At 48.2% G+C, this 21,412-nt stretch overlaps 1 protein-coding gene across 2 annotated transcripts in view; it reads right to left on the minus strand.

Annotated features, from left to right (window-relative positions):
* The window catches only part of WSCD2 (WSC domain containing 2), a 138,807-nt gene that overhangs the window by 39,607 nt on the left and 77,788 nt on the right, over positions 1-21,412 (minus strand). For both annotated transcript variants that reach the window (XM_030583388.1, XM_030583389.1), the window contains 2 exons: positions 18,094-18,208; positions 13,646-13,830 (listed from right to left, as the gene is read on the minus strand). In XM_030583388.1, the coding sequence (XP_030439248.1) occupies positions 13,646-13,830; positions 18,094-18,208 (300 nt within the window). The remainder of the gene's footprint in view (positions 1-13,645; positions 13,831-18,093; positions 18,209-21,412) is intronic.

Below are 21,412 nucleotides of genomic sequence, written 5' to 3' on the forward strand. Positions count from 1 at the left end.
TCCATTATTCATACACTTTCACTTACAACTAAAGTGGCTGCTAGTTTAGATTAAGGAAAAACTCAGTGACTGAATGAAAATAAACAAGAGAAAAGAGTAAGCACAGTGTATGTGCCTCACGGTAATAGGCTGCAGCAGCTCTGATAACAAAATGGCTGTTTTGGAAATATAAAGAAGCAGTACACAGAAAACAAACATCCCAGGTACATGGCTGCCTACGCCACATGACAGCGGGGAAACTGTTGATTAAAACTGACTTTATAATGGAAACTTGCCGTAGGTCTGTATTAACAATGGCTTTGCAGCAAAGAATATGCTTAGCTTCCCAGAGTATGCTGGCAGCAAAGCTTGGAGTACTCCACTCTCTTCTGGTCTTCTCAGAGCAAGCCAGTGCCATGAACAATTTGTGAGTGTTCATTTGCATTTTTCTAATTTGATTTCTGCTGGCTTTCCTCTGGGACAGCCTGGCAAAACCCCCAAACCATTCCTCCTGGAGGTCTTAGACACATCCAAGTATCACCATAAATGATCATTCACCTGACGGGATAGATTCTCTCTCTCCCTTTCACATTTAAGTACTTGCTAATGAGCCCCACAAGTCTAGGGGCTTAAAGATGAAGGGAGGCTGAATACAATGAATACGAAATTACAGGCAAGATTCACATAAGCCTTAAAAAGTCAGAAAGAGATCAAAACCCCATTTCTGACTCATTAAAGAAGCACTCTGTATTCACAGATGCCTCTGCCTTTCTGTCTCTCTCTTCTTTCCCTCTTCTTTGGCTGTGTTACAGTTAATCCGCCTGTCCAAATCACTTAATAAGGTTACACCCCTTCCATTCACAACCCTGGCTCCGTTTATGCAAAGTGGGTCGTTATTATCTCAAAAGTTTCAGAATAGCATCCGTGTCAGTCTGTATCCACAAAAAGAACAGGAGTACTTGTGGCATCTTAGAGACTAACAAATTTATTTGAGCATAAGCTTTTGTGAGCTAAAACTTACTTCATCGGATGCATAGACACTCTCAAAGGGAGGTTATGGCTTTTCCAGGCAGCAAAAGTGATCTGCTGAAGTCACCTTGCACTTAGAACATGCACCAGTAAATTACTTTCCTGAAATGGGGAAATCTCCCTCAAGGAACAGTCAATATTTTGGACAAAGTCTGGTGTTTAGAGCAGCAGTGAACTGGAAGGCAGGACTCCTGGGTTTCAATTCCAGCATCTGCCACAGATTTACTGTGCAGCTTTGATCAAGTCACTAGATTATTTAGGCCCAGCTTCAGGTGTAAAATTGCCACCATCACTGACCACCAGGGGATAGCCACACCCACATAGGAAATGTGAGTTTCAAGTTGATGACATCCCCTTAACAGCCTGTTAACACTCAAAAAACAATATCAGACCAAACCAAGCACCCATTGCACCTCCAGAACCTTCAGGCCTGGTTTCTGATCGTTCTTTTCTACTGCCTCGTTTTAAGGCACAACGCAAGCTTGACTGTACCTGCCTAGCACAGATGTAGGTCGGAAGCTGGGATTTAACCCCAAACCATCACACCCTTTTTTCTGGGCTCAGCATGACCTTCCTCTAGGAAAGTCACTGCGATGCGGAAGTATCACAAGGGGATCCCCTCCAGAGGGCACCAATGGACCTACCCTACATCGTGACACCCCTGAAAACAAGCAAGACATATACATTTACTGAACTACATTATTAGATAGTTGGGCCAAAGACAGCAGATGCATTCCTTCAGATGTCTCATGACTAGCTAATTATAAGACAGGCAAGGCCTCTAATCCAGATCTGAGGCCCTTATCAGTCAGCCTGTGGGACTCCTTGCCAGAGGATGTTGTGAAGGCCAAGACTGCAACACGGTTCAAAAAAGAACTAGCTAAGTTCATGGAGGACAGGTCCATCTATGGCTATTAGCCAGGATGGGCAGGGATGATGTCCCTAGCCTCTGTTTGCCAGAAGCAGGAGTGGCGCCAGGGTTTTTGGCGCCCTAGGCAGGGGTCCTTCCGTGCTCCCGGTCATTGGCGGCAATTCTGCAGTGGGGGGGGTCCTTCTGCACTCCCGGTCTTCGAGGCACTTCGGCGGCGGGTCCTGGAGCGAGTGAAGGACCCACCGCAGAATTGCTGACAACAACCCAGAGCGCAGAAGGACCCCCCGCTGCCGAATTACTGCAGAGGGTGGCAAAATGCCACCCTCCCAAATCCTGGTGACCTAGACAACCGCCTAGGTTGCCTAAATGAAAGCTCCGGCCTTGGTCAGAAGTTGGGAATGGTCAACAGGGGAAGGATCACTTGGTGATTCCCTGTCCTGTTCATTTCACTCTGGGGCACCTGGCATTGGCCATGGTCGAAAGACAGGATACTGTGCTACATGGGGGGAGGCAAAGCTCAATGGTTTGAGCACTGGTCTGCTAAACCCAGGGTTCTGAGTTCAATCCTTGAGGAGGTTATTAAGGAATCTGGGGCAAAAATCTGTCTGGGGATTGATCCTGCTTTAGGAAAGGGGGTTGGATGACCTCCTGAGGTCTCTTCCAACCCTGATGTTCTTCTTTGGTCTGACCCAGTATGGCCATTCTTATATAAACCCTACCACAATAGGAAATCCCTGTAATAACTAGTCCTTGTCAACAAAACCATGGGAGAGCAAATCCTTTGTGATATTACAAAATGGACATCCCTTGAGTAATTAAACACATTTCTGCTCCATTAGAGATGGTCGGCGGGAAAAGAGGGCATTGATCAGCAAGCTCTTACAGGCTACCTGGGCCCAGAGGTATGCTCAATGAATTGAAACAGTCTAACTTCCCGTGGATCAATCAGCTGATTCTTTTAGTGACTATCAGCTACTCTCATAGTCAGCTAATTCCATACTGTGTCTGGATTCCTGCACAGCACCCAGGTGTACAAAGCTCATATTACAGATAGAATCAGAATGAAAGTCTCCAATAGTTTCAATGCAGTGTCACTTGCAATTGCAAATTCTACTCTTCCTATTGATGGTTATGATGGTAGGTGCCTCCAAGCCCTGTCAAAGCATCAGGGTCCCATTGTGCCAAACAAATAAAGAAGGCAGGCCCTGCCCCAGAGAGACGTATCAGGCAGGACACAACAGATGGATCAAGCAATCAGACAGGGTGGGAAGACTGAAATACTAGGTACCTTTACTGACTAGTGGAGCAAACAATCAGTGTGCCGGCCAGGTTATGATTTAGCACAGGCCACCTACACCGCCGAGTGATGGGGCGAGGAACTGCACCTTAACAGGGCATAGAAATCCCCCTCAGAGCCTGTGCTTCCAATTGCTCCCGAGGGCTTAGCTACCTCGTTGGCTGGCACAGTAGAGAAAACAGAGAGCATCACCAGTGCACCGAGAGCACACGGTCTCTTGTAGAAATCTCGCCACCACTCACGCCTGCCTGCTGCCCATATGAGTGCATCCTGCGACCTCCTTGTCTGCTCTGGCACATGATCTCTCTGCTGGCTGGAGAAGCCAGACACTGCTTGGTGGTGGGCTGAGATGCCAGCTCAATTTTCCAGCCAGCTGAACCTGGCCTCCCTCCTCCTCACAGAGATGACCTGGCTTTGGACCGCTCTCCTGAATCGGCCACGACGTCTCTCCAGAGCCACCTCCAGCCTTTGCCCTTTCATGAGCATTTATTTTTCCTGAGGTCTAAACCACCCTCTGGAGTGAGCTCCTTGGACTGAAGTTATTTGCAGTGGAGGTGACCAGAATTTCTCATCCCTCTGGAAGCTCATGAACCAGCCTCATTAGTCAAGTTACTGACGCATGGCCACTCGGTTAATACTTCCTTTACAAGCATGGGAGGCCTTAGCCATGGGAGACTGCTGACATGACACTGAGAACATTCCGCCAGAGAGAGATTCCTGCCCTTTGTCAAAGGTAGGAGGGTGAAGTGGGGAGCCTAGCTCTTTAATTCATGGCATTTCACTGAGGAGACCCTTACTTCAGAAGAAAACTTCCTACTTCCATAGCCCCTTTCATCTCATTACTGCTCTTCTGGTATCTCCTAGAGGGCCCAGTTGAGATCCCAATGTGCTAGGTCCTGTCCATACCCATAGAGAGAGAGAGTCTGTGTCCCAAAGGACTTTCAATCTAAACAGACAGAAGAAGGATGTATTGTCACCCCCACATTATGGATGGGGCACTGACACACACACAGATTAAGCTACTTGTCCAAGTGCACACCGGGAGTCTGTGGCAGAGCCAGGGACTAAACCTAGATCTCTTGAATCCCAGGTTGTCTCTTAACCAAAAGAATGTCCTTCCTCTCTGCTGCATCCGTACAGCACTTTAGAGCCCTGTGAATGAGGGGAACACCCCACTTGGAATATAGGTAGAATTATCCCCATTGTAAGGTGGGGAAACAAAGCCAGAGAAAAGTTACAAAGCCACATTTTCACTGAAGGGTTCAGTCTATCAGCGGTGTTTCCTTCGCCATTTCAGTCCACAGACAGGAATCAATTCTTACACATCCTCTTCCATCTGCTTCCCCTCCCCCACAAGCTCCTCAGATTCTGTGCACCCATAGAGCATTTTCTGTCTCTTATTATGATAATGATCTGTTGTCGCCTAATGGCTGTGAAGCTAGATTTGCTAATGGCATTTGAGTGAGTCATTTCGAGCTACAACAAAACAAGGGCAAAAGCAATTTGCTGGGAATGAGCTTCGTTCCTTCTGTGTGAGGCCTTTCCAGTGAGACTCATGTTGCTGCATTTTGCTGGTTGCTTATGACAGAAAACAGGAGCAAAAGCCCTGGAGCAAAGTCTATATCTATTTTTATCCTCTCCGGGATACTCACCATGCTGTGCCTGGGGACAGTGGGGCAAGAAGCACTTCAGATTCTGTCTCTTTTCCTGGACCTGCCCTGATCCTTTGTCAGGGAAGCAGGTGATCCTTGTTCATCCGAATTTCACCCTTTGCGTGTGGGAAGCTTGTTGCCTGAGGAGCAAAGAGATTTCCAGGTCTTCCCTCCCACCCCACCTGACAGTCCGTGGTCTCCTGTGGTTCTCCCAGTCCAAGTTATAAATGATCAGGGACTAAGGGAAATGCTTTCACCACTGCAGTAGAAGAGAATCTAAATTTCCTCTCCGAGGCTGATGGAGCAAAGGCCAACAGGGAGGTCAATAGAAAGCTGTTGACTCAGAATGGAGACCGGAGGGGTCTCAATTGGTGAAGACGGCAAAGTTTTCACAGAGAATCACTCTCCTGAAGGGACTGGAGCAGCAGGTGACCTTCACATCAGAGCAACCTGCTGAACTGGATCCTCAGAGCCAGAGACCAGGTGGATTCACTGTCTGGGCATCTGTCACGGAGTCCCCGGGTGATGCTCTGGAACTGCTCCCCACAAAGCTAGTCAGGACTTTGGGGAGCCTCCTCTCCCTTGGAGCAAACTGTCTTCAGGGCAAGAAGCTCACACGGCTTCACTTTCCTGGGTCTGACCTTGGAGCATTCAGCATATGCCCCTCCATGCGGTTCCCACAGCAAGTCCGCCCAGGCGGGGTCCTGGGGAAGCCAGAGGGTCCTGCATGCACCCCCACTTTGCAGTCAGACGTGACTCTTAGCCAATCAGTAAAACAGAGGTTTATTAGATGACAGGAACAGGCTCTAAAACAGAGTTTGTAGGTACAGAGAATGGGACCCCTCAGCCGGGTCCATTCTGGGGCCCAGCAAGCCAGACAACCCCTCTGCTCTCACTTCCAGTCCCCAGCCAGCTCCCAACTGAACCCCCCTCCAGCCCAACCTTCTCTGCTGAGTTCCTTTCCCGGGCCAGGAGGTCACCTGACCTCTTTGTTCTCCTGCACCTTTAGCATCCCCTTGCAGGGGGGAAGGGCCCAGGCCATTAGTTGCCAGGAGACAGAGTGTTGGCCAGAAACTGAGGCAACCACACAGTATTCAGAGGAAACATTAAGAACAGTCCCACTTCGTCACAGCATCCCAACATCTTTGGCCAGCACAGTCCAGCTCTGATTGTTTCAGACTGGTGATCTTTGAGAATCTAAGTTCCCAAAAGATACAGGTTTGCTGGAGAGATAGACGTTCAAGCTGGTTCTAATACTTTTTAAATGGATGCTCTAATCTCTAATAGACATAATAATGCAGAAAAGGCAGGAGGATTCAATTAACAGTTCTGTTTTACAATTGGGAAAAAACAGACAATGTCGTTATATTATTATATGATGATGAAATACTTTCCCTTCTACCAGTTACTAAAGACGATATTCAGCAGCAGGTCCTGAAATTAAACATTCCATGTGCATTCAATAGTTTTAAAAGAGATTGCCAAGGAACTGTTTGAATCATCAGTCTTGTTTCAATAAGTCTTAGAATGCTGGGGAAGTTCCAGAAGTCTGGAAGAAAGTTAACGTTGTGCCAATATTTAAAAAGGGTAAACAGGATGACCTGGGTAATTATAGGCCTATCATCCGAACATAGATCCCAGGTGAACGAATGGAATGGCTGATATGGGATTGATTAAAAAGAATTAAAGGAGAGTACTGTAATTAATGACAATCACCATGTGTTTAGAGAAAATAGATCTTGTCAAACTAACTTGATATCTTTTTTGAGGAGATTACACATTTGGCTGTAAAGGTGTTGATGGAATATACTTAGGCTTTGTCTACACTACCGAGTTTTGTTGGCAAAAGTTATGACACTTTAATTAAAGTGCTTTAATTAAAACCCCAGTTGCACGTCCACACTAGTTCCTTGTGTCGGCAAGGTGCATCACACTAACAGCTCATGCATGACACAGGGAGCAGTGCACTGTGGTAGCTATCCCACCGTGCAACTGGCCGCAGGGTGCTTTGGGAAGGGTTTGCAATGCCTCGTGGGGCAGGTGCATCACACTAACAGCTCATGCATGACACAGAGAGCAGTGCACTGTGGTAGCTATCCCACCATGCAACTGGCCGCAGGGTGCTTTGGGAAGGGTTTGCAATGCCTCGTGGGGCAGGTGCATCACACTAACAGCTCATGCATGACACAGAGAGCAGTGCACTGTGGTAGCTATCCCACCGTGCAACTGGCCGCAGGGTGCTTTGGGAAGGGTTTGCAATGCCTCGTGGGGCAGGTGCATCACACTAACAGCTCATGCATGACACAGAGAGCAGTGCACTGTGGTAGCTATCCCACCGTGCAACTGGCCGCAGGGCGCTTTGGGAAGGGTTTGCAATGCCTTGTGGGGCAGGTGCATCACACTAACAGCTCATGCATGACACAGAGAGCAGTGCACTGTGGTAGCTATCCCACCGTGCAACTGGCCGCAGGGCGCTTTGGGAAGGGTTTGCAATGCCTCGTGGGGCAGGTGCATCACACTAACAGCTCATGCATGACACAGAGAGCAGTGCACTGTGGTAGCTATCCCACCGTGCAACTGGCCGCAGGGCGCTTTGGGAAGGGTTTGCAATGCCTCATGGGGCAGCCACAGTGTCACATGATGCAGGTTTCTCAATCCATCCGAGTAGATTGTCAGCTGATTTTCAACTGAACTGTGGGTGGGGGGTGGGGAGGAGAGTGGTGTTTCTGGGGTGCGGGAGACAGCAGGCTGACTGATCAATCCTGAGGCAGGGTAGCGGGACACCCTCCCAGCCCCACCCCCACATCAGCCCCTGGCTCTGCCTGGCACATTGGCCTCTCCTGAAGCAGCCCGCTCTGCCTGCCTGCTTATGGTTCCATGACTGGTTCTGTGGTTCCCTCTGAGTTCTCCCACAGCCTCCTCATCTGCCGGGAGCAGCATCCAGAGCTGCCCTGGGAGCTCTCCATGCTGAGGAATGTCAGAGCATTGCAGCAGTCCTGTCCCTCCCCCTCTCCGCCTCCCTGCAGCAGCAGTCTGCCTGCCACTGTGCTCCTGTGCAGGGCACAACAGGAGCCCTCCAATGATTTGCTTTTTGTTCCCCAAAGGGAGCAGCGCACTCAGCTGCCAGATACTTCCCGGAACTTGGAAAGCGGAGGGGTGCATGCCTGCGGGGCAGCCAAGATCAAACCAGTGAGCAGAGCGGTCATGTGGGATACCGGGGGAAGCCAGTTCTGTCGACAAACAGCAGAGTCTGCACTGACGCTCTGTTGCTTGAACTTTGCTGCAAAAAGCTTTATGCCTCTTGTCGAGGTGGTTTTATTTTGTCAGCAAAATAGCAGAGTTTTGCCGCCAAAAGTAGCTTCGTAGTGTGTGTACTTCCCCTGTTTGTAGTGTAGCGTAGACAAGAGCTTAGACTTCTGTAAGGCTTTTGACTTGGTACCATGTGACATTTTCATTAAGAAACTAGAACAGGCCAAAATAAACATGACACAAGTCCAATGGATTAAAAACTGGATGACTGATAGCCCTCAAAGAGTAACTCTAAAAGGGGCATGACTGTGTTGCCCGTGGGGTCCTGCAGGAATCAGTTCTTGGCCCTCTGCTATTTAACATTTTTATCAATGACATGAAAGGAAACTTAAAATCATCACTGATGAAGTTTGCAGGTGACACAAAGATTGGGGGAAGTGATACCTAATGAAGAGGGCAGGTCATTGACACAGAGCGATCTGGATCACTTGGTAAGCTGGGCACAAGCAAACAATACGTACTTTAATACAGCTAAATGTAAAGTTGTACATCTAGGAACTAAGAATGTCGGCCATACTTGCATATGGGGGGACTCTATCCTAGGGTCTCTGAAAAGGACTTGGGGGGTCGTGGAGGGTAATCAGCTGAACGTGAGCTCCCAGGGCAATACTGTGGCCAAAAGGGCTAATGTGATCACTGAAGTACAAACAGGAATCTCCAGTAGCAGTGGGGAGATTATATCCCCCTGTATTTGACACTGACTGCTACTGGAATACTGCATCCAGTTCTGGTGCCCACAAAAAAAAAAGATGCTTGTAAATTGGAGAGGGTTCAGAGAAGAGCCACAAGAATGATTAAAGGATTGGAAACCGGCCTTATAACGATAGCTGGAAGCAGCTCAATCTGCTTAGTTTAAGACAGAGAAGTTTAAGGAGTGACTTGATCACAGTCTGTAAGTGTCTACATGGGGCACACTTCTGGCTAGCAGACCAAGATATAATAAGATCTAGCAGCTGGAATTTGAAGCTAGACAAATTAAGGCCTGTTCTCCTGGTCTACACCTAAAATGTAAGTCAACTCAAGTAAGTTGCACAGAGCTGTGAAAATTTTCACTCCCTGAGCATTGCAGTTAGGTTGACCTAACCCTCACCATAGACATGGCTAGGTCAACCAAAGGATACTTCCATCAACCTAGCTCCTGCCTCTTGGAGAACCCTCCCCCCCCTCCCCCCCGTTGATGTGGGAAGTGTGCACTAGCACAACTGCAGCAGTGTCACTGTGCCGCTGGAGCAGGTGTGCTGTAGACACCCTCAGACTAGAAATAAGGCACAGAGAGGGATTTAAGCAGGGGAGCAACTTACCAAGTGGCAATTTTTAAATCAAGATTGGATATTTTTCTAAAAGATCTGCTCCAGGGCAAAGCGGAATTAATTCAGGGATGTTAACTGGCCTGTGTTGTATAGGAACAATCACAGTGGTTCCTTCTGGCTTTATAAGCTATGAAATAACATCTGAATAAAACACCCATTCCATCCAGGAACAGCTCATCCCATGAGGGCCATCTTGCTGCAGGCAACACTCGTACAGATAAAATCAACTCCGGAAAGTCTGAGCTTACCTGATGTGAAGCTCATACCTTAACACAACCTCAGCTATCACCTTATCAGCACATTACAAACAAGCTGCTCTTCAGATCTCATGTATTGGCCTGAGACTGTCAGGAGACACGGGTTCTTTCCCCAGACCTGCCGCAGGCTTCCCAAACAAGTCACTTCCGTGCTCTGTGCCTCAGTTTCCCTACTGGCGAAATGAGGATGCTCATTCTGAGTTACCTTACCAAGGGGGTTTAGGAGCCTTAATTCAGTAGTACCTGAAACGCTATCTGAGCTCACCAAATGGAAAGTGCACTAGGACACTTCTGTGCTGTAACTACTGCCTGTCATACAGACCAATATTGTCTCATTGTTTCCATCTGCTCCCCTGTCTGTCTGGTTTCCATCTGTCTCACACTCAGATTGGAAGCTCTTTGCAGCAGGAACCGGCTTTCTGTGCTGTGGGTGCCTGGCCGATGCCTGGGGCCACTAGGTACAACAGTAACACAAATAGTCAATAATCTAGACAACTTGTGGGGCCATCTCAAATAAGTAGTAACATCAAAGTGGAATCCATTATCTATTATTATCTGTTGCTAAACCAGTCTGAGTTGCAGACGCAAGTCATTTGAGACCCGTATGCTCCATGCTGCTCACATTCCAGCCAGGCACTGTCTCCCCCAAAACAATGATTATGCCTCTGTTTTCAATCAGAGAAATTCAAATCATTTGGCATATTTACCAAGCAATCACTCAGGAAGACTTTGGTCTGCCTGGCAGGAATGAACTAATTAGCCAGGTTCACTGCATAGCTGGTGCTGGCTTCATTATGAAAGTACTGTAAGTATGCAGTGCGATTCAGACAGTCCATTTCTCAGCTCTTTTGTAATACCGCAAATAATCCTGACATCTGCAACTCAGCATTAAGGTTAATGAGGTTTGACAGGTCCATGCTGACACACCTTTTGCTGTAAATTAATAACACGGCTTCTCTAAGAGACCGTCAGCTCCCCAAGACTCTCTCTCTCCCCACTCCTCTGTTTCTGGCAAACGCTAATGCCCGCTCACTGCAAGGGAAAGACCCTTTGATTATAAGAAGTGTCCTATAGGTTTGTAACATCGTTAATGTTTCAGGACAGCTGCTGAGGGAGACATGCCGATGCTGCAGTTTTAATGGACAGCATTTCACCACTTACAACGGAAGACACAAATGAGCACAGGGATGCCGCGGACTTTGCTTTTGACAACAACGGTGGGATGCACTGAAACATGTAATGCAGGCGTTCCCCCACGTTTTCACTGGGCGGACCACATTTGGACACTCAGATTGTCTCATAGACACTTTCCCTCTCATCTGCCACCCCATAGCATCCCTGTGGCAACCACGTCCCTGTCAACTCGAAAATGTCACAGAAGGGGAATAGTGAATGGATTTTGAGTTTCTTTTAATGCAGGTTACCATGTGACCAGCCAGTTCTCTGAGAACTGCCAATGAGTGCCCTGCTGTCCATGGGCCATACTTTGAGAACCTCTGTTGTGATCCATAGGGGCTGCTCCCTTGGGCAAGTGACCTGGTCTTTTTTGCTCTCAGCCAGGCAGAGAACTGGGGAAAAATCAGGCCCTGCCTATAAACACAATGAGAGGGAACACAGTGCCAGGGAGTGATCACTGGAGTGGAGTGGTGTTCAGGAGGCCTACGATCTGTTCCCACCTCTGCTGCTGACCTGAGTGAGTCTCTCGCCATTTGGCTGTCTTGCCTAAGGTGCATTAGGGATCATTCCGCACTTGTGTCTCCTCTTGTTCTGAGCCCATGGCTCTTGCCTCCTCTCATAGACCGAAAGCGACCACCAGATCATCTCAGCTGATCTCCGATCACAGCCCCCTCCCAACACCCACATACTAAAGCCAACACCCAAAATGAGACAAAAGTTTTGCCACCCTCAGATTTCTGTTTCTACAACTGCCCCACGGTACTTGATATTAATATGGAATCTTGTTCTCCTGTAGTTCAAACCCCAGGGCTTCCCAGATCTACATGTTAGCCATGGACTGCCTTGTATCTTTGTAAAGGTTCCTTTCAAGAAAAAAAATCTGGCGTGTAGTTCATCACAGAAAGCACACGGCATTGAGTTTTCTTCTTTTCGTTATTTGTTGCTAAATTATGCAGTGAAGTCAATCAATCCTTATTAAAATGATTATGGCAAGACCCCAGATGGAGTAATTTGACAGCTGCTGCACACTTTACCATCACAACGACACCGTTCTTGGCAGCTTCCGCCAAAGAGTGTCAGAAAAAAGGCTTAGAACGGGGGGTAATTACAGTATTATGCAATGTAACTGGAAGCCAAGAGGAGTCCCTTTAAGAGAAAGCGGGAGAGAGCATGTGTTCGAAGGAGAGTGGAGTGGAAGCCCACTTATTCCTTTCTGGGGCCCGTGTATATTCTTCATCTCCTCTAGAAACAGAAGTGCCCACATTCAGTTCTGATGCCCACCCACAGCTCCGCCGGCATCATTTCTGCAGGAGAAATGGAACAACACAATATTCCTAATTCAAAGGTCTCTCTCTCCTTGCGGGATGAAGAGGAACTAAAGGGCCTGTGTCCAGATTTTGACTTCAGGCCAGGTTAAATCCTGAGTAATTCCCCTCATCAGTGCTCAGGACCTAGGACCAGCAGTGAAAGCCCCTCCTTAGCTTTCCTTGTGAAGAAAGGTAAGAGCAGAGCTACCCAGTGGCAAACGGCTCAATCCATCACACTCTCCAGACTCCTGAATGACAGAAGATAATAATAACACTTTGCTCTTCTATAGTGCTCGTCCTCTGCGGATCTCCAAGCACCTTACAAAGGAAGGTGAATATCTTTAACCCCAGTTTACTGATGGGAAGCAGAAAAATTATGAGATTTGCCCCAGGTCAGGGGCATAAACAGAACCCAGGTCCCCTGATTCCCAGTCTAGTGCACTATGCACTGGACCAGAAGATTAACTGGGGCTTTAGGAAAGCCAGGAAGGGGGGGTTCCACGGCTCATCCCATGCATTACTGAAAATAATCACACACACCCCATCTCCCCTTTTCCCCAGTTTATGAGTCAACGTTGCCCAGCACTCATATGAGGAATGTGGTGGGAGGCGAAGCTAGGAAAAGAGAAAGAGGCCAGGCAAAGTTGATGGGAGGAATATCAAGTTCCCCTTTCTGTATAGCAGAAGGACACAGAATGGCTGCTTGAAGTAGCCCTGCAGTTACCATATAGTGCACCACGGGACCCAGAGAGTGTGAGCCTAAAGCCAACCAACTGTCCAGCCATAGTTCACTCTTACTGCAAGAGATGGCTTCCCCTGTCTCAGAGAGGGAGTGTGGGCAGTATGGGAGCCACAGTCTGGCCACCTCGAGGGCACAATGTGTGCCACGCCTCTTGGCACAAGCCTTCCCCCAAATAAACCCCAGCAATTTCTCTGGAAACAACCCCAGTTAAGAGAGCAGCCCAGCCCCTCTGTGCCTGGGATGCCCCTTCCAGAGCTGCCCTCTCCTCGTTGAAATCCTCCCTGCAGCCAGAAGCAAAAGATGCTGGAGCTCTTGCCAGAGAGCTCATAGTTATCCACAGCTGGGGAAGTCCGGACAGTTCAGAGACACCTCTGCACATTGCAGGAAAGCATCAGAGCCCAACCAAAGCCAAGCTCCCAAACTAGTGAGGTACTTGGGCTCCCCAGCCTGGGTCTCACTATTCACTTTGGGCTGCAGGCATCAGCATGAATTGAGCATGAGAAGAGGAGAGTGCAGTGTTCACAGTGGTGTGATCACCAGGGGTGAAATGCACCCTCCAGGTAAGCCCATGGAGGGCATTTCACCCCAAAGAGGTGGGCACGAAGCTCTGGGAAATGCCTGTGCTTCCAGCCAGGCACTTTCCCTGTTTCCATGTTGTACCTGCCAATCCATTTTCATTAACTTCTATTTCCGACAGAGGCACAGTTATTACTTACATCTCCTGGCGGACTCCTGGGCCAGCTCCAGCCGGTAAATGGAGAGGCGGTTTACACCTCCGCAGACGTTGCTTTTCTCTCCCTTGCACTCCATGTTACATTCAGACTCACTCACATTTAAGGCTTGGATTTTGTGTCCGCAGTAACATTCTGCACCGAACTCCAACCCGGCGTACAAATAACCCCTGCAGGTAGAAACCCCAGTCAGAGCCGCATCCCTTACATAGTGAAACAACAGCGACAGGCGGAAGGAGGCACCTGGCCCAGGTAAACCTACTGGAATTCAGTAGAGCTACTGGGGATCTGACCCCCTGAGATCTTGCACCTGCCAGAGAGGGCAGTTCAAATCCCTAATGAGATCAGTGGTGGGCAAGCAGTTCAAGGCACTGGGAATGTCAGTGTTCCCCAGTGCGGGACATGTTTAATCTGGAAAGGGTTGAGGTTCCTCAAAGCCCACCGCACGAGACAGACGTGGTGGAAAAGGTCTCTCCTGCATAAATTCTCCCCTCAGCTCCACATAGTGGGTTGCAACTCTTGCTATCAGCTGAATCCTGAGCAGTGCTGACCTCTCCCGCTCACTTTAGCAGGTCTCAAGATTTGGCCCTGTGTGTGCAGATATCCCACAACTATCCTCAGCAGGCCTGTTTATGCACAGAGAGTTTCACATGCAGATCTGCAAGGGGAATTTCACTCAATAGCTGGTGGATTTTCCTTCCAAATGTGCCCATCACAGGCACATCTCATTCCAGGTGGCCGTGGGGAGGGCACTGCCATGGCAGGTCGATGCTTTTCAAATCAAGAGGAGCTGCTCTCAAAATAGGTGATGCAAAAAAAGTTGCACATTTTGGAAACCTCTATTAAGGCCAGTTTGACTTTCCTAAGCCTGGTCCTAATCTCTCTGATTTCAACGGGCTTTGGATCAGGTCCTCAATGGTGAGCAACGGGTGCTGGGGAGAACACACTGCGTAATCTCTACCAGGAAGCCCCAAGTCACATCTGTTAACTCAGGCATCCAGATTGCATCAGGTGAGCCATTTAAACTGACCAGTGCACTGTTTATCCAGTATTTAGCAAAATCAGGCATGATTCTGATCTGACTTCAACAGGTGCAAATCAGGAGTTTAAGGAAATGGAGTTACACCAGTGTCAACTGGGTATGAGATCAGAATCAGGCCCATTGAATCAGAATCAGGCCAGCCTGAAATCCATTGCTTGGCTGTTGCATCAGTTAAGCTGGTACATTGATTAAGAAACTGATAAGAACAGCCACGCTGGGTCAGACCAATGTTCCATCTAGCCCGGTATCCTGTCTTCCGACAGTGGCCAATGCCAGGTGCTTCAGAGGGAATGAACAGAACAGGGTAATTATCAAGTGATCCATCCCCTGTCGTCCAATCCCAGCTTGTGGCATTACCTGGATTCTGCTGCATTTAGAATTACCTGTAACAATTCAGCCACTCTAGAGTCAATCTAAATTGCTCCAAGTACTGGGCATCATGGAAGAGCAGCTTGCCGCAAGCCATTTTAGGATTCTGGTTGCCACAGCCGTCATGATATAGTGAAAGTTCTCTGAACAAGAGTGTGTTTGATTTTTTTGTATGTGTGTGTCCATTGCTGATGATTTACTAGACACCAGCTGAAAGTAGCATCACTTTAAAAGAAAAAGTGCTTAGTGTATCTTATAGATCATAAAGCAAGAGACAGCAGCATCACTTACAGGCAAAAAGGACATTATATGTGTTGCAGGTGAAATAATAAGACTTTACAGGGCCTCAGAGTTGGAAAGCTCCACTAGTTGATACCGATTGGGTTTGAAAAGAAGAGATTGCAACATGATCTGAACCAGGAGTGGGCTTGAAAAGTGAACATAGAGATGAACCCCCTTGCCTTTAGAGACAAGGGTCAGAGCTTGCCACAGAAGTGGTGGCATGGGTTCTCCAGGAAGATGCCAGCCATGCAGCAATTCTGCTGAGTAAGAGAACTGCTGGGCAAACTCTCAGATTATTTTATTAGTGGTAGTTGTCGAATAGCAGGGCTGAGCTCAATGCTGTGTACACCTGGGAGTTTAAAATCCTAATAATCTTGCGGTGTATTGTGAGGCAACTCAGTCAAGAGACACACTTTGTTATCCAGTCACGCTGGTTCTTAGCACTCAGCCGGCAGCTACACATGTACAAAATTGCATGCACATGAACCTGCAACTGCATTTGTCATCTGCAAACACCTGTGCATGTATCAATGCTGCATGCATCTTTTCAATTGTCTAATGGCTGCCCGGGGGTAAATCTTAGCATTTGCACCCACGAACCCAGCAGGAGGCAATGTTCCTTTCTAAGGTGCAGATGCTAACACTTGTGGACTCCCAGGTGTGAGGCTCTGTAAAAGGCATGCAGAAGCATTAGATGTTTTAGCAGGTGTTTGCCCCTGCAAAGGGCAGGCACAAGTCTGTGCCCATCCAACCAGGTACTTGCACAACATGCAGTGAGATAGAGGTGCAGCTGCATGTCCAATATAGTTTGGACCAATGGGTGATCATTCAGTTCCTATTCTGTCTCCCCGCCCTGGTGCTGTAGCCATTGCAAGGAAAGATTGCAGTCAGGAACCGGGGATCAGCAGGCAGGACTCCACTTGCTGTATCAATGGCTGCACTAATGGAAAAGCTCAAGAATGTCACAGGCATATGTAGGCCCCATGTGCTGGGCTTTGGCCTCTCGACTTTACAGAAGACACAGGAGTGAGAATGTCTGCTACGGAGCTGAGAGGAGGGATTGTCTGGCAATACACCTCTACCCTGATAGAACGCTGTCCTCAGGAGCCAAAAAATCTTACCGCATTATAGGTGAAACGTGTTATATCGAACATGCTTTGATCCGCCAGATCGTGCAGCCCCGCCCCGCCAGAGCGCTGCTTTACCGCGTTATATTCGAATTCGTGTTATATCGGGTCATGTTATATCGGGGTAGAGGTGTATACAGCCCCTCTTCACTGCATGTCAAAGCCCTGGCAGAGGAGGAGCTGGTGTGTGGAACGTTGACTGGCTGGTGGAATATTTAGGAGCAGCAAATTGTTTCCAAATTCCTTTCCTCGCTCCGTGTTAATTCGTCCCTCCAGCTTGACATTCAGACACGAACCTAAACAGCACTTAGCTTAAAGTTCTGATCAAAGGCATCACGGAAGGAGCCCCCATGTCTACTGACACTCTGGATGTGAGTGATTAGGGTTCAATCCCCCCTTCCCCATTATAGACTCCCTGGGTGACCTGGAATAGGGTCAGATTTTTAAAGCAGTTAAAATGTTTACAGATGCAGATAGGTCCCCAATAGGGTTTCAATAACTGGTTTCAGTGGGAGTTGGGTGCCTCATCTCTGTTTCTTTAGATGCCCCAATTCCTTTAAAAATCTGGCACTTACGATCTCTGGGTCTCAGTTGCCATCTGAAAAATGGGGCTAATAGCACTTCCTTACCTCATCAGGGTGCTGGGAGGATAAATATGTTTGTGAGATGCGCAGAAATTATGTAATCAAGGAAACAGAATCCCATTATATATTTGCAATGATGCCTGGGACAGAAGAGCTTTTCCAGGCCACATACGTAATAAAATATTTCAGACGTTCATTCACCTGGAGATCACTGTATTTTCCCCACCCTCTCCCCAAAACAAAAAGAGATTCGGGGTGAGCGGCAATTACTGCTATTGAAAGGCAACATCGAGCAGCCTGGAAAGATGCCGGCTGTCTCATGCGAAACCACGTCACTAACCCGTGTCCCTTTTCATTTCACGACTGTGACGTGCAGCTTTGCCCACAGTGCAGTCGTTGCGCTAAAGGTGCCTCCTCCAGGCCTGGTGATGGGTCCTGTTTGGTTCTCGTGCTGTGTAAAGGGTAACCCTGTGCAGAGGGCCAGCGTGTGGCCTGTGCAGCACTGTACCCTGGGCTGAGGGCATAGGTGGCACTGAAGGGAATTTCATCCAAAGCAAATGGGCTTAAAAGCAGGGTAGTTTGGGGAGGTTGGAAAATCTGGTCAGTGGGTTTTGATTTGCGAATTCAGCAGCGATAAGCATCCCTGTTCCATTTTATTCCAGGCTCCACCATGGGCCAAATTCCCTGCTGGTGTAAATGGGTGGAATTGAGGGAGCTGTTCCAATTTACCCCAGCGATGAGTTCAGCCCCCTGTTTGGATGGCATTCAGCGAAAGGGCCCAGGCTCCCCTCTAATCAGGACACCATTTTCATCCCAAATGAGGAACATCAACTGCCCTGGCCTGTTCCTGGTGAGAAAAATAGGGTCTTTCAAAACATCCCAGGGGGCAAGGGGCGGGGGGTTAAGAATGGGGGTGGGGAAGAGACAGAAGGAAAACGGCCAAGAAACTGGAGTGCTTGAGCCGACAAGAGAGAAACGCTGTTGATGTGCTGAAATTAATGAAGACTCTGTGTTCATTTACCACCCTACCGTTCGGCACAGTTGTCCTGGCAACGGAACACTGTCATCTTTTTGTAGTCGAAGAAGGACACGCCACGCAGCGCCCGTCGGCGAGTGTTGTCCACATAGCAGCCAATGTATTTTGCTGGGGAAAAGAAAGAGAAGAAGAATTTGGCTTGTTACGAGACTCCCAATGTCTCCCCCTCTCTCCAAATCTGAGCCGCTGGCTAAATATTATTTTTCATCGCTTCAATATGAGTTAGTTCAGCTGGCCTAGAAATGCAAGTCAAGGGGAGGGGAGAGGGGGAGCAGGAATCCATCAGTGAAGTACCCCCATAGGTGCAAGGAATAATTACACAGGCAAATAAAGCATGTTTCCAAGAAGGAAGGGAAGCAAAATGAGTTTTTCAGAGCCCTGAAAGGCCAAATGCTTAACTGATTCGCTTGTTTAACTCCAGTCGCTGCATGTCAGGAAAGGAACCACCACTAAAGAAACAGCCCATATTTCAGTGGTAGGTTCTGCGCTCCTCAGCAGCACCGGGCTCAGGGAAGGGGCTCGGGGTTGAATTTGGGGAGGTAATTTGCGACAAGTTTAGTTTGGGAAGCTGAGAGGCTGATAATGCAGAGGCTAGAAACACAGTCCAGACGGGGCCTGATTCATTGCTGCGTTACTCTGGTTCCAGGCTGGGACCAGGGGAGGTTCTGGGGCTCCTGCTGTAGTTTCCGGTTTTCAGAAATTAGAAAGTTGGCAACCCTACTGGGCTGCTCCTTATAAGTGGACGATGTAGGAAGACTCCTTATCCCTCCCCCTACATACACACACATAGGCCATGGCTACACTAGAGAGTTGCAGCGCTGGTGAGGAGGTTACAGCGCTGAAACTTAGGATGTGGCCACACTTGCAAAGCACGGCCAGCGCTGCAACTCCCTGGTTGCAGCGCTGGCTGTACACCCAGTCGAGCCTCGGGTGTAGCGATTCCAGCGCTGGTCAGCAAGTGTGGACCCCACCAGCGCTTTTATTGACCTCCGGGGTATAAGGAGGTATCCCAGAATTCCTGTCCACAACAAACCGGAAGAAAGGGAGAGCTCAGAGTTCAGCCAAACTGCTTATTTAAAAAAAAAACACAACTCCTGTTTGCTGAGCGAGCGGAGGCAGGCAGGGGAATTACTTTGGAATGTTCACAGCTGTTTGCTTGAAGAGAGAAACAGCACGCTCACACGGCAGAGGAGGAGGGGGAAGTCCGTGTTGAGCAGATGCTTATCTGGTCTGACGGCTATTTAGGAGTGCATAATTTGCATTTGGTGAATGAGAGAGGGGTGGGGGAAGGGGTCAGAACTTTTAAAATGATTGAAGGTAGGCACTGTGTGTCTTCCAGTCCTTAGAACTTGCAAGGCAGGGAGCTGATAACAGTGTCAACTCCAAAAATCCACTCTCTCTGTCTCTCCCACGCTCCCTGTCACATTCCACCTCACCCCCCTCTTTTGAAAAGCACGTTGCAGCCACTTGAATGCTGGGATAGCTGCCCACAATGCACCACTCCCAACAGCGCTGCAAATGCTGCAAATGTGGCCACACTGCAGCGCTGGCCCTACACAGCTGTACGAACACAGCTGTAACTACCAGAGCTGCAGAACTGTAAGTGGAGCCATGGCCATACACATGCACAAACACAAACCATGGACCAGGTGCAATGCAACTCTAAATGGTTACCTGCTGTTTGTTTAAATAGAGATGATTCTACTGCTAATGGGGTGACGGGCACTAACACTAGATGGGTAGCACAGAGAACAACTGCAGGCGTTGCCATTTCACAGCCGTTGGCTTCTCTTTCCGAACGGCCTTTTCGTCCCTTTGACATTTTGGGGACAAGTTTCCCTTTTCATCTGCAGAATCCGAGCCCTGTGCACAGTCATTAGCATCTCGGCTGCTTTCTCTCCCTTTGTTCAGCGCTGGCTTTTCCCCTCTCATTCTCTTTCAGGGATCAGCTCCTGGGGGAAGGGGCATGCAAAGGGCAATTGACTGGCAGGCTCTGCTGCTTTGCTGCTGGCAAAACTGCAGCACTCGGCTGCTGTGATTTGTGCTGCTCAGTATTGCCAAGAATGGGACGTCTTCACACACTGCCCGACATGAGCTGTGTAGCTCTGTCTGTCTTTTCCCCTTTTCTGAAGTTCTCCTCGCTGTCCTCTCTTCCCTGCTCCTTTCAGGTCAGGAATTACCTTGCTTACAGAGTTTAATGACAGAATATTGCCTGGCTCCAAATCACTCGGTGGGTTTTCCTTCCTCTGATTATGTAGCTAAGTGCTTTGCCAGCCAGCCGAAGGGGCACCCTGCAGGCAAAGGGAAAGAGGTCTACCTCCAAGATGCACCATGGAGATAGGTGAGGGTGTGGTAACAGTAGGCCTCATTCCACCCAAGTCTCAAGTGTGCTCATGTAAACCAGGAGTAGCTCCATTGTCGTCCATGGAAGTACTGGTGTATGTGAGAGGAGAATCAGGCTACAGCCTGTGTCCCAGGATGAACCACAGAAATAGGTCCAGTGGCAGGTGGATGCAAAGCCTGGGATGTGTAGTGCAAGATGCAGTACGGGAATAGGCAGGGGACATGAACACAGAGGGGCCAGTTCCAGCTGAGCTACACTTGATGCAAGAACAGAGAGGCAGCAAAGGCAGATTCAGATGTTGTTGCACTTCTCTGTGTTCTTGGCCTGGCCCCCAGCATGAGTTAGAGCAGCCTCAAGGCTGCTCTAAATTACACTCAACTTCAACAGCCCCTATAATATTATATTCTATATTTAAGCTTGGAAGGACTAGATTTTTATTGGTCAATGTTGATTTCACCAACCACACGCAAACCATGAAAAGTAACTCCATTGATAATCATCTACATTTACAGAGAGGCAAAGTAAGAAAAATGCTGCTTGAGAACTTAGAGTTTGATTTAAGGATGTTTACTTGGTATATTTTGACAGGTGATGTTGACAGTTTGTGTTTTAACAGTTCTACAGCTTTAACTTTTTCAATTTCAATGTCTGTTGTTATTAAATAATTATTGTCTGACCCACCCCCAATTTCCCATGAAAGTTTAAATAGATCAAAATTGTATGTGCAACTGTGAATATTTAAATGGATAAAAAATGCTCACAAATAAACATCAATATTATACTTTGAAATTATATTTTAAAAAATGAGTTCTGCCAAGCCTCTCTATATAGGTTCTTGTACTGCATTCACCCCTGTAGTGTCTGAGTGCCAGCCAGTAGAAAATACATTGCAGCAGCTGAGATTAGCCAAAGCAGGAAAGTGCTCCAGCTATATCCCCTAGGGGAAAGGGGAAAGAGGAGGATAATAG

This window comes from Gopherus evgoodei, chromosome 13 (assembly GCF_007399415.2).
Source record: "Gopherus evgoodei ecotype Sinaloan lineage chromosome 13, rGopEvg1_v1.p, whole genome shotgun sequence".
NCBI lineage: Eukaryota > Metazoa > Chordata > Testudines > Testudinidae > Gopherus > Gopherus evgoodei.